The 13,971-nt window shown below is 40.4% G+C and overlaps 1 protein-coding gene across 1 annotated transcript in view; it reads left to right on the forward strand.

Moving 5' to 3' along the window:
- The first annotated feature begins 6,761 nt into the window (after positions 1-6,761).
- LOC126318536 (protein flightless-1) overlaps positions 6,762-13,971 on the forward strand; it is a 155,812-nt gene continuing 148,602 nt past the window's right edge. The window contains exons 1-2 of the mRNA XM_049993407.1: positions 6,762-6,987; positions 13,776-13,886. Coding sequence (XP_049849364.1) covers positions 6,925-6,987; positions 13,776-13,886 — 174 coding nt within the window. The 5' untranslated portion in view covers positions 6,762-6,924. The remainder of the gene's footprint in view (positions 6,988-13,775; positions 13,887-13,971) is intronic.

A 13,971-nucleotide genomic window follows, 5' to 3' on the forward strand; every position in this document is an offset into this window, starting at 1 on the left:
ATGGCCACAATAATGTGTTCACTATGCTGTTTGTAGTAGCTTACCCGTACTCCTATTTTTTTATTCATTATTAAACCTACACCTGCATTACCCCTATCTGATTTTGTATTTATAACCCTGTATTCACCTGACCAAAAGTCTTGTTCCTCCTGCCACCGAACTTCACTAATTCCCACTATATCTGACTTTAACCTATCCATTTCCCTTTTTAAATTTTCTAACCTACCTGCTCGATTAAGGGATCTGACATTCCACGCTCCAATACGTAGAACGCCAGTTTTCTTTCTTCTGAAAACGATGTCCTCTTGAGTAGTCCCCACCCGGAGATCCGAATGGGGGACTATTTTACCTCCGGAATATTTCACCCAAGAGGACGCCATCATCATTTAATCATACAGTAAAGCTGCATGCACTTGGGAAAAATTACAGCTGTAGTTTTACCTACCTGGATGGTATTCTTCTCTACTCCCTGGACACAACTGAGCATCATGAGCACGTTAGGGAGAGTTTTATCTACATGCAAACAGCAGTGGTCATTTTCAAACTGGAAAAATGCGTTTTCATGGTAGCCAAATTTGAATTCTTAGAGCACACTATTTCTGCTTCTGTATCAAGACCTCAGCCCGAGAAAGTCCCTGTGATCTCCAAATTCCCACATCCCACGTTGTGTAAGGAGGTTCTCTGATTCCTAAGTGTGGCTATTTTTTTTTTTTTTTTGCCACTTTCTTAGAAATCTGTTCAGGAACCTCTGACTGCCACACTGCACGCTGACAGAACGAAGGGTAACGAAACCTTACTCTGGAGCAAGCTTATAATGGCTAGTTTTGAGAGCACTAAACACGACTTCGACAATGTGTCGACTCTGGCACATTGCTGCCCTACCAGCCAACTCACTATCATTGCAAATGCAAATAATTCTATAATGAACAAGGACCTTCAACATCGCATTGGGGACATTTGCAGCTGCTGGCTTTCTTTTTGGCTAAGCTATTTGAGCCCCAGCACAAACAGGCCACATATGATTGGGAACTGCTCACCATCTATGATGCAGTGAAGTAGTTCCATCGTTCCATAAAGGATGCCATTTCACTATCTTCAATGACTACTGTCCTCCTATGACAAACTATTCTCAGAAAGATGCCACCCAAATTTTGCCCTGACAGTTCCGTCACAAGAAGTACGTTGCTCAGTCTTCTACCAATATACGTCATGCAGTTGGTGTCAATAACGTCACTGTCGACTGCCTCTACTGCTCCTGGGTCCTCAGCCCTCCCTGAGATTATGAGACCCTCGTAAAACCCCGGTCTGCTGACTCCACACTAGCTCACTTATGTCAGCACCCAAATTCCAATGTCGTCCTCCAGGTCCACCATGTCCCTGGCAAAGACTTGGGCATTTGGTACGATACTCTTTCTGCTCCCCATACACACTGACAGCTACAAAGACCATGTTTCCCCCTCGCTTCCCCCTGCCTTCTGCCAGCGAGCTTTTGACTGCCTGTACAGCCCAACACACCCAACATCCACCATCCTCATCCAGGAATGTTCCCTCTGGCCAGGTGTCCAACAGCACTGTTACATGTGGGCCTGGATCTGCATCCCATTCCAGTGAGATAAAGTGTGCTGTCATGTTCTCACCCCTGTTTCTCTATGTTGCCTCTATCAAGCTGTTGTATATTGGCTATAGGCTGTATATGTCCACTGGCCGTCTGACATCGCTGCTATGCACAGTTGCCTGCCCATGGCCCACAAGTGTGCCTCATCTGGAGATTGTGTGTTCATACAAGATAGGCATCAGGCATCATGACACCATAGTATACAAAAACCATATTTTTATGTGCCATTTGTTCCAGGCTCCACCAGGAGGCACCAGCTACACTTCAGAGCAGTGTGTACACCAGGAAACTGGCCGGGATGCTAGCAGAGAACAAACACTGCACATCATCTGGATGGAAATGTACTTCTGCCTGCTAAATACATAATGTCAGGAATAGCCTCCTGCAGGCCAGCTCCAGTTCGAGTCCCAATTCGGATTCGAGCTCGAATTTCAGTGCACTTGCCAAGACAAGCCAGTACAATCCACTCTGCTTTGCACCATCATCATATTTATGCTACTCCACACTGTGTGGTCCGTCATTGGACACCACCCTACAGCCATATGTGATGACACTTTGTGTGCATCTGTTATCATGACAATAGACTTTGTGTTTCTTAATTCAGTCTTTAAGTTGTTGTTTTGGGACAAGTGTCATTGTGACTTTCTGAAATTAATAAAGTGTTTGTATTGCAACTTCATAATCATCTTGCAACCAAATTTACAGTACAGGACACTAAAGAGCACCGGTTCTCCTATGTTCACATCGACATTGTTGACCCCATGGCATCCTCAGACAGCTGTCACTGTCTTCTGATGTCGATAGACACTGATGCTGGCCAGAAGCCATCCAGGAAATTTCAACCAGAACAGTTGCTATGGCATTCATCCATGCCAAGCTTTTGTGTTTTTCTTCACCTCTAAAACATGACATTGGAACATGGGCGACAATTCATTTCCAATTACTGAACGTGGTGGTCCAGTGGTTAGTACAGAGGACTCACATTTGGAAGGATTATGGTTCAGACATGTGTCTGGCCATCCTGATTTAGATGTTCTGTGATTTCCCTAAATCACTCCAGGCAAATGCTGGGATAACTGCTTTTATGAGGCATGGCCAATTTCCTCCCCTATCCCTCTCTAATCAGAGCTTCTGCTCTGTCCGAAATGATCTCATTATTGATGTGATGTTAACACTAAGCTCCTCCTCCTCACTTCACATTTATTCAGAACACTGCCTGAGACTGGTGGCATTCTCGTTCATTTTATTACCAGTGACACCCTGTAGCCAATGGCATGCTGTAATGTTTCCAGCATACATTGAAATACGTCCTTAAATGTTATGACACAAAATGGTCCACTGACCTGCCACTGATTCTGTTAAGTTTGTGGGTGGCCCACAAAGCAGATTTGGTGGCAACTGTCACTGACCTGGTATATGGGCTGCCCCTAGCCCTACCAGACAATTTTATTGAGTTGCAGCCTCTCCCAACTACTATCTGTGTACAAACTTATATCCAACAGCTTCAAGACCCTATGGTCTGACTGTGATTGTCACCTTCATGTCACCATGGCAAGTGCAAGACTTTTGTGCACCACAGCCTCTCATCATGCTATGCCTCAATGCCTGCCAGCTCCCACTCTGCTCGCAATACTTGGTCGTCATCTCACTTTACAGTGAAACAACAAAATATTTACTGTGTGTCTCCACAGCATCCCTTCAATTATGTTCACCGACAGGTTAAAGTCAGCTTACGTGCTCACCCTCTACTGGTGTACCAGTGGCTGGTGTCTGGGACACAGCCACCTCACAGCCCTTCGCCTTCCCTCTCATTCTTGAGCATGTGAAGCTCAACGCCTCATGGAGTCGCATTTGTTTCTCCCCAGGCAGCTCCACAGACCCAGCAGCAGCTCCAAACGCAGCCTCCAGCACCCCGGATTCAACGACACACACTTGTGCCAGGCCATCGTCTCCCTGGGGTGTCTAGTGGATGGCAGCAATGGCACTCGTCATTGTATGCACACTTCAGCATGCACTACAGCACTTGTGTTGGCCACAAACTGCGTAGCCATATGCCTGCCCAAGTGGTTGCACCCACTCAATGGTCAGACTGTGTCGTGTCAAAGCTCCTTGTGCTGCCAGATGCTTCCTCCACATCCACTGCTTTGCCATTCAGCACCTTCTTTCCCAAGTTGCAGCCGCAGCCATGATGCACCTCATGAAGCACGCCTTCAGCCTTGTGGAACAACGCACTATCCTGCCCATCACATGATCTGGACCACTGTCCACCAAACCCACAGTATGCCGTCGTTGTACACCACCATCTCCACTATAAGTGGCAGTGGCCAGCTGTTTTCCCCCACTGCATGTTGTAATTCACACTGCCTGTCAATGTAACAGCTGTCAAGTGCTGTCAATGACACTCACCACCGCAACATCCACACCAGTGTCTGACGCTACAGAGATGCATTGAGCACTGTTACCTCAACGTTCTTTTCTTGCAAAGGGACGAACTCTGTGGCGCCCTCGTTTGTGGATTAGTGCTTTCAACAAGGGCCTGAGGGCCACCACACTGTGACTATTTGAGGACAAATCACGTGAGCATTGCTTCGGGCGGATTGCTTGCAAGTGCCAAATCTTTCCGAGCAGGAGGCTTCCGAGGTGGCTGAAACGCTGCATTCCCTTTAGCCTTCCCAAGTTGCTTTGGAGAGCCACCTTCCGATTTCCAGCGGCCATTAATTCTAAGTGTAGTGAAACATATGAGTGCCCTGTATGTTGTACTGCTTTGTGATAGCCAGTCAGTCCATGTGAACTATTCCATTCAGTTCTCACATCGTTTCGAATCTTCCTTCACACAGACTGCGCCTTGTTATTGTGTATGTTTTACTTTTATTTGTCATTTCTTGTGGCCTCTACTAGGGAGAAGGTTTTAGAGTTTACATCAAACCTTCGAACTTGTGTAAATCTTAATGAAGGCTGCCACCTAGGAACTTAATGCACATCTTCTTCTGTACTGGAACTGAAAATCTTTGCTGTGCTAGTTGCACCTCATTTGGGTACAGATAATTTATTTCCTTTTATGTAAGTGTTAAAGAATATGAGGTATTTTGTCTATCTTAATAAATACCTCGTGTTGCCAAAAACTGCTCCCTTCCGTTGTTCGTTACTTCACTGGAAAATATTTTGAATGTCATTTCCAGCCTTCTCCTGTCATTCCACTTAATATACCTCACCTGATAGCTGTGATGTGCATTGTGCAGTGAAACAGCTACAGCACAGCCAGCGTTGCCGCAATATCAACAGAAAAATTCTTGTGTCTCACCATTAAAACTTCTTTCTCAATTTTTGAAGTATCCCTGTGGCTACAATTTCTTGAAATTCGCGTTGATGTCAGACTGGGTGAGAACGTGCCACAATCTTTTCTTTTGTCTTTGCTGGCACCTTAATTTGATGGACGTCCATTTTTCTTATGTTTAAAACAAGCACCACTTGTTTTGCAATCCTTTTAACAAGGAAGGCATTTTCTGTCTTTATTCTTGTTTTAATGAAATGTTTTTGATATGTCAGCTTCAAATGAAGCTTGGTCATCCCTTTGTTGCTGTTTTCTAACCTTAATTTTAGACGTCAGTGGTGTATCAACATTTTCATCATCACAGTTTCTTATTCTCAGCCCTAAATCTAAAAATCGTTTTTGTAACTCTTTCATGTTTTCTCCTTTGCAAATAAATTGTGCCATATAATCGAACTCTTTGTGCAAGGTTTGAAAAAATCGCCCACAAAGGTCACTGTAAGTGTTTTCAGTTGACTGAAGGTCAAAGATCTGATGTTGCTGATCCCAGATCTATTTGGCAGCCTCGCAGTCCCAACACGCAACAAAGGCTTGGTTCATTTAGCAAGATTGGTTATTTAATTACGTGCAGTTTCTTCTGGTTTAATCAGCTTGCCATTTACATATCGAAGTAAGACTCTAAATATTTTTCATTATAATTTTCCAGGTTCCTCAATTTTCTTCGCCAGAAGGTTTGTATTTAGTTGTCTTTCGTTGGCCACTGTCTCAGTCTTTAGCTGTTTTACAGCGTCGAGCGACGTCAAAATCGACTATAGCCTTAGCACTTCATGAAAACTTAACCGAGCACGCAAATCTGCTACCACGTTGATAAAACATCAAATGCCGTTGTGAAACAAAACATTTACTGAAAACGCCACAAAAGTACACCAGTACCGGTAGAATACGTCCACACAATCCATGCACAACCAACATCACTCTGACGTGAGCTAAAAAAAAAAAATTTGATTTATTCATCCATTTTCATCTACAGCTGCACAATATGCAAGAGATGTTTTTTTGTTAATATTAACAGTTTTACATATAATATACCTTTGTACATAAAAACACACATTAATATATCAATTAATGACGAATACTTAAATAAATGTTGTTACGCTATATACAGAGAGATAAAATACAAATGTTCTTCTGAATGAGACTACATTGGGTTAACATACAAAACTTTAGTTTTGTAGGTATTCATTTACTGTGCAAAAGCAGTGATCAACCAAGTACGACTTCAGTTTAGATTTGAAGTGACCAATGTCCTGTATGTGTTTAATGGTACCTGGTAAGGCATTCTGTAGTTTGATACTAGGATGGATAAGGCTGTTTTGAAATAACTTTGTGTTGGCGATTTGAACATGTACATCCAATTTTTGTCCTGTACCATAGCTGTGTATTGTGTGATTTTGAGTGATGAGTGGTCTTTTTGTATGTAAGTTTTGCTTTAAATACATTATATTTGCAAGTATATACATTGACAGCGCTCAATGTTTAATAATGCACAGTATAACAATCACACCTCATCGTTAACGACAATATTTAACAAACACCGATACTTTCACAGTTAAAAGAAAATTGTACGGAAACGCTATTATTCACTAAAAGATTTTTTTGCAGTTATAATAACTCTTTTATTGTCAGCAGTAAATGATTTCTTTATGCATTTGTGGATTGTGTGTGTACGTTCAAAATTATAATATGATATCACATAGTACCGTTTAATGTTTGTAGTTATCGAATCTCCTAGTTATTAAGATAACAACATAAATTTGTAATTCTAGTTTTTATATTTATCAGTGTCAACTGTTTTTGACGGAATATCTATGGTATGTGGATAGTGTATCTTTGCCAAGGTGAAGTAGTGTCATGGGTTGTTTTGATTTTGGTGTATGTATGGGTGGACGTGTGTGAATTTTGAGAGTCTTGCGCGAAATAGTATTTGTTTGTGACATATAGATAGTTTATGAGCAGGGATTGAAAGTTGTCAATTAACATCATGGCGAACACTGGCGTGTTACCGTTTGTTAGAGGTGTTGACTTCACAAGAAATGACTTCAGTGTAAGTAAACATTTTACTAATTTATTGTGTTGCAACAGTTGCTCCTATATTGCATTCGGGGCAGCTTATGCACTTCGTGAGTGTTATTTCATAGATCTCGTTGTTATTTATAAAAGGTGGAATAAGTCATTAACCTTGCAGTTGTCAAAATTATAAACAAATTACGTTTATCATTGTCACGCCGAAAACGGTGGGGCAGATCTCCAGCAATAGATTTTATTGACCACTGTGCTCAATACTTGTTTTGCAGTTTGTTAAAATTTGCCCTCTGTCACACCAAGAAAAATATCGATGGGCATTGTCAGTGTCACTATGTTTTTTGTAGTTGATACTGTGTGTGCCTGTGTTTTGTTAACATTTAGCATTCATGTTTAGATACTTACGCATTGTATGCCACATCGTAACATTTCGCCCTAAGACTTAGGAACTGTTAATTCCAGGAGAAAGTGAGGAGCTATTTGCCAGCATTTCAGTAGTGTTTGCAATCTGAGCTGTTGATGATAAAATCTATTGAGCTAGGCTATATCAATTTCTCTTTAAAGTCTTCCAGTGCTCTACGTTTCCCTCTGCTGGGATCTTCATAAGGATTGCTCTGATTTCCCTCGATGGTTGAACAGTTTTCTTGAAGAAGGTTTAGCATGGAAGAAGTTTGAAAAGGCATATGACCTGGCCTCATTGGATTTTATCATCAGTGACAGTGGCTTTGAAAGCATGTAAACTCATATAAATCTAGGCTATTTTCAGGAGAAATTCCCGTGCAAACATTGTAACTGTGTTGTCAGTTGGCTGGAATGAGCTGCGTTCCACGCATGTGCCCTATTGTTCAGATGCAGGAGAGGAAAATGACCAGGACTCACAATATCAAATCAATAAATAGATGCACATAAGGGTACAAAATGAAAACATCTTAATAATTGAGCATAACTACAGATGCATTTTACTATTGTTGGTTTTGTAAAATATCTCTTGCTCCTCAGTAGTGCTCTCGGAAGCACAAACTAAATGTCATTTTAATTTTGGTGCCATGATTACCATGATTGTTAAATTTGAAACTGGTCAAGAGGAATGCTTGATGCAAGTCATCGGCTTTGACCACTGTGAAAATGTTAATCACTGCTGTGATGTTATATTTTGTTGCATCTATTCACAGTTTTATTGTTGGTTGGCAAAGTCAATAAATGTGAAAGCAAAATGTTTGTGGTGATAAACTGATATGTAGTTTAGCACAAGGTCTAGGTTAGTTATGATGGTGGGGTATAGAGGAATGTTTGATATGAGTGGCCAGCTTTGACCAGGGACATTGGAAGCATGCGACAATAGGTTACTGGTGATTTTTTTCTAATGGACTAAGCAGAAGATTATTGTGTCAACACAACCAGGTTTTTTAGTATCACATTCATTGGCTTTGCCAACTCACAACCACACAATTACCTTCTGACTTAACCTATACCTCGAATTAAACTACAGATTAATATGTCACCATAGCAGGCTTCTTGCCCCCCCCCCCCCCCCCCCCCCCCCCCCCGCTCCTCCTTCCCACCTTTCCCCTTCACACTTACTTGTTAGCTTTGCCAACTAACAACAAAATGGTGAATATATGTGCCAAAAGGTGACTTGACTGCAACCATTAACATTATGTCACTTGCCAAAGCCGATGACTTGTACTGAACATTCAGCTTGACATGGATGATGACAGTATGATTGTGAGTTGGTGAATCCTACTAATATGAAAGTTAAAAAACCTGGTTGTGGCGACATACTGATCTTTAGCTTTGCTTGAGGTCTTGGTTAATTGCCGAGTGTCAGAAGTGTTATGTTTGAGAAGAAGATATGAGATTGGCCAAAGTCACTACACCTCAAACCAGGTTGTCCAGTGTATGTGGGACCAACTGAGGTGGTGAAGCAGTTAGTACATTGCGCTTGCACGTGGGAGGATGACTGTTCAAATCTGCATTCAGTTATACAGATTTAAGTTTTCTCTGATTTACAGAAATCACTTCAGAAAAATGCCGGGATGGTTCCTTTGAAAGGTCATAGCTGATTTCCTTCCCCGTCCTGAAGACAATTTGAGGGAAGTGTGCTGCCTCCCTGGCTGCTCATGGTGTATGTTGATGACCTTGCAGACACTATTAATAGTAAAATCAGGATTTTTTGCAGATAATACAGTTTTCTGTCGGAGGAAAAGTTCATAAATATTCAGTTAGATCTTGATAAGATTTCAACGTGTGTCAAGACTACTTTCATTATTTTTCATGATTTTTTGCTGGTTTTATCAATTGTGTCTTTTTTTTAAAGTGCTATTTGGTTTAGAATTTTTTGTATTGGTAACCTATTGGTCTTTCGGATTTATTTATGTAGGTTGATTGCTATTGTTGATACTGCCTTTAGTTATGTTAATGATTTATCAAAATGTTGGCCTTTCATTTTGGCTTTGTGTAGTGTGATCTGATTTAGTATTTTTGTAGTGGTATTTTTGTCTGGGGTGGGTGCTTCGATTGCTTGCAGTTGACCAAAAGTCCATCAGGCACATCATTTCAGCACTATGTCTGGATCTGTCATTGAACACCAGAGTCAAAACAATGGAGAAAGGCTGGTGAAGGTCTTTCTAGTTGACCTTTATAGCTCAGCAGATGTTTTCGATACCAGCTCAGCTGATGCTCTCAGTACCAGTTACAGTTTGTTTGCTTTTATTGCTCTTTTTTGCTTACTTGTAACTATTGTTTTGCCCTTTTTATGTCATGGTTATGTTCTATGTGTTTGACTATTAATAGGATTTCGCATTTGTTATGTTAGTTTTTAGCACGAAACCCCCACTTTCTTCCAGTAGTCCCATTAACTTCAAGATCCTGTTTGTTATTAGAATTTGTATGATTCTGTGCTTGATGTTTGTATTTTTGCACCATGGAAACAATTAAGGTTAATGGTCATTATCTTGAAACTATGTTTTTGCATTGCATCTTGGGGCTTGGTAAGAGTGACATCATTGGTCAAAGCCGATGAGCGGCATTGAACATCTTGGTTTATCTGAAATATATGTGCACACAGAATATGTAAGTAGGTTTTTACAATGATGGTACATCATTTCAGCATTATGTCTTGTGGTGATTACCGCAATCCACAAGACTTTTGTGCCAATTTGTGACTGTTGATGAAATCTGGATCTGTCATTGAACACCAGAGTCAAAACAATGGAGAAAGGCTGGTGAAAGTGAACTGAAGAAGACAAGGAATAATCCCCAGACTTTACTTGGAAAAGGGCACAACGAGAACTGGACCTTAATATGCGTCAGTGTTGGATCATCTGAAACTTGCTTTGGCTGAGAAAAGATCAGCGTTGGCAAAAAAAAGTGCTCTTTGACCAGAATAATTCACCGTCCCACATATCAGCAGTAACAATGGGGAAAGTGTATGAACTGGGCTCCTCATCTACCAGATGTAGTGCCAAGTGATTTCTTCCTTTTACCTAGCTTTGAACTTTTTCTTGCTGGTTATAAATTTTTGTCAAATGAGGAATTGGAGGTTCCAGTCAATGAGTATTTTGCAGAGTTTGACAGAACCTATTATTCCAATGAGATGAAACACATAGAGGATCGGATCGCGGGACAAAGCGTGTATCTCTCAAAGGAGACTGTGGTGTTGAGAAGTAAGACGAGTCGCTTCAAAACAACTCTCTCTCTCTCTCCCTCTCTCTCTCTCTCTCTTCTTTTTTTTTTTTTTTTTTTTTTTTTTTTTTTTTAGCTGACTTATTAAACCAGTATTGGAGGAAGGGAAGAATCAGTCATGAATTTTTAATCTGTTTATTGCAGATTGCATTCTGCAACTGTGTAGGAGTGCTATTATCTCCAAGTTGTGATGACTCATCATACATATAATTGCACAAGGTACCATTTGATGTTACAGATAAGAAACCTCTGTATCTGTACCTTCAAGTGGTACCATGTGCAATTATATGTTCGATGAGTCATCATGACGTGAATATTATTTCATGGAAGATAGCTACATAATACCTGAAATCGATCTACAACAAACAGATTAAAAATTTATGATCAATGCTGCCTTTTCTCTGATCTAGGATCTCATTAATATGATCAAAAATTTTAAAAAATGAATTCAGAGAACTAAGCATTACATTATCTTCGACACAGACTTCAACTCAGAATTGATTTGCCAATGATCTAGAAATAGTATGTATTTTATGTCCGGAGAAGACCTTTATTGTAGGCCTGCAGTTTTGTTGGCTTTACCAAACCTGTCTTTAGCTGTATTATCCAACAGTAATGATCAGAGTGTCTAAGGGCTTGTATAAATACTTTACAATAGCACATACTCGAAGACTGATACTGAACTTTTTGGTACCACTCAAAGTAGCAGTGTTTAACATTCATGCCATGCTAAAAGTGTTCAAAATGTTTAGACATTATTACCAACTTCACACTTAACACATGTGGTAATATGTCTCCACATTTTAATTGTGTTAGTTTTTGAGGCTGAGACTCTTTTTCAGAACTTCCACTAACTTTTTGAAAAATTGTCCACGTTACCACTAGGTAACCAATACACGCACAGAATGATTTAACTTCTTCAGGATTTCTTGCTTCAGTAGTTGAACTGCTGCCAGTTCAAAACTTTTGTATGCACTAATTGTGATCGGATCTTGTCTGGCTTTAAATGTACTCTAAAAACAGAGATTCCAAGACTTACCAAGCGGGAAAGCGCCGGCAGACAGGCACATGAACAAAACACACAAATACACACACAGAATTACGAGCTTTCGCAACTGGCAGTTGCTTCGTCAGGAAAGAGGGAAGGAGAGGGAAAAATGAAAGGATGTGGGTTTTTAGGGAGAGGGTAAGGAGTCATTCCAATCCCGGGAGCGGAAAGACTTCCCTTAGGGGAAAAAAAGGACAGGTGTACACTGGCACACACACACACACATATTAGGGATATGTGTGTGTGTGTGTGTGTGTGTGTGTGTGTGTGTGTGTGTGTGTGTGTGTGTGTGTGTGTGTGCCAGTGTACACCTGTCCTTTTTTTCCCCTAAGGGAAGTCTTTCCGCTCCCGGGATTGGAATGACTCCTTACCCTCTCCCTAAAAACCCACATCCTTTCATTTTTCCCTCTCCTTCCCTCTTTCCTGACGAAGCAACTGCCAGTTGCGAAAGCTCGTAATTCTGTGTGTGTGTTTGTGTGTTTTGTTCATGTGCCTGTCTGCCGGCGCTTTCCCGCTTGGTAAGTCTTGGAATCTTTGTTTTTAATATATTTTTCCCATGTGGAAGTTTCTTTCTATTTTATTTAAATGTACTCTATTTGAGAAGATCCAGCACCCATTAAGGTAGCTTTACGGTAGCAACTTGACATTCATATTATGATAGTACAGTACTGTTAGGTTGATTCCTAAGTTCGTAGCATCTTTTTGTTGCAAGTTGCTATTCTGATTCCTATGGGTTTATTTATCAATTTCCATTCTTTTTATTTGTTGTTCACTGTTGCTATTTGAGTGTACATATTGTCATTTTGTTAGTTGGAATTAGTGAATGGGGCTGTGGACTCTTAGAAAATGGAGTGCCAAGTGGAGAAAGTGGAACATTTCCAACATATTCTTCTTGTTTGAGTTGAATAGACAGGTGACAGCAGTGGAGGCATTCAGAGACATTTTGGACAGAGCCCTGCAAGAAAATGGCTTTCTCATTTTAAGGAGGATTGTTTTGACATTAGTGAATCTCCACATTCAGGAGGATATTTGGCAGTTGTTGAAGATATTTAAATACAGTAATCAACAATGATCCACATCATTATACTCGAGAAATAACAAACATGATGAACTGTGAGCATTCCACCATCTTGCATGCAATGGGGAAAGGTCAAAAATCGGGCGTATGGGTACCGCATGCTCTAAACCAAAATCACAAAAAACAGTAGGTGGCCATGAGTGCATCTCTTATTTGCTTGTCATCAATTGGCTCATGAACAACACTGACCATCCCTCTCCCGTATCATTAACGGTGATGAAAGTGGTGCCTTTATGCTAAAAAAGCCCACACAAAGCAGCAAATCAATATACAAAGATATGTGTGCATCCAAAAAAGATAATGTTATACATCTGGTGGAACAGTGGCAGTGTGTTGTACAACAAATTGCTTCCCTGAGGAAATTTATTGTCAACAACAGAGACATCTTACAGATGCAATCGAAGTACAATGACCAGGAAGACTGTGTGAAGTGATGCTACTACACAATAATGCCGACCAGCTTTCTGCTGGGTTGACAAAATACGCTGTATGGGAGTTGGGTTGGGAAATCGTTCTGCACCTATCTTGTTCACCTGATCTTGCAGCCTCAGATTTCCACCTTTTCTTCTCTCTTTCAAACAACCTTCAAGGAACTTACTTTCTGGTTAAAAATGCGCTCCAAACATGACAACAATTTCTTCGCCTCAAAGCCATGTGATTTCAACTATCATGGAGTCATAAAGTTACCCCAGTGTTGGTAGGCTGTTATAAACAGTGAAGGAAAATATATTACTGATTACTGAAATGTCTGTTATATGTATCTGTCCTATTGATTTAACTTACAGATAAATATCATGAACTTATGCACTGTCCCAATATATAGACTGTACTCCAGTTCAGTGTGTGTACACCAGTGCTCTGTAATGCATATCAGTGAGCTATTTGAAGACTGTAATTGACTTTAAGCTGGTTTATTTTTTTTTTTTTAAAGGGATTACTTATATTGATGAATAATTGGTACACAGCATTACTGACAGGTGTTTTGTTGTGTTATTTACAGAATGAAAGATTTCCAGAGGCTGTGCGTCTTATGACAGGAGTTCAGTGGTTGAAACTAGATAGAACTAACCTCTCACAAATTCCAGAAGAGCTTGGGAAGCTGCTTAAGCTAGTAAGTATAAGAATTTGACATAGTCATCTATTGAATACTGAAATAAAATTACTTTGCCTTCAATATCTTCTTCAAATAAGAACAT

Source organism: Schistocerca gregaria, chromosome 1 (assembly GCF_023897955.1).
Source record: "Schistocerca gregaria isolate iqSchGreg1 chromosome 1, iqSchGreg1.2, whole genome shotgun sequence".
Lineage (NCBI taxonomy): Eukaryota > Metazoa > Arthropoda > Insecta > Orthoptera > Acrididae > Schistocerca > Schistocerca gregaria.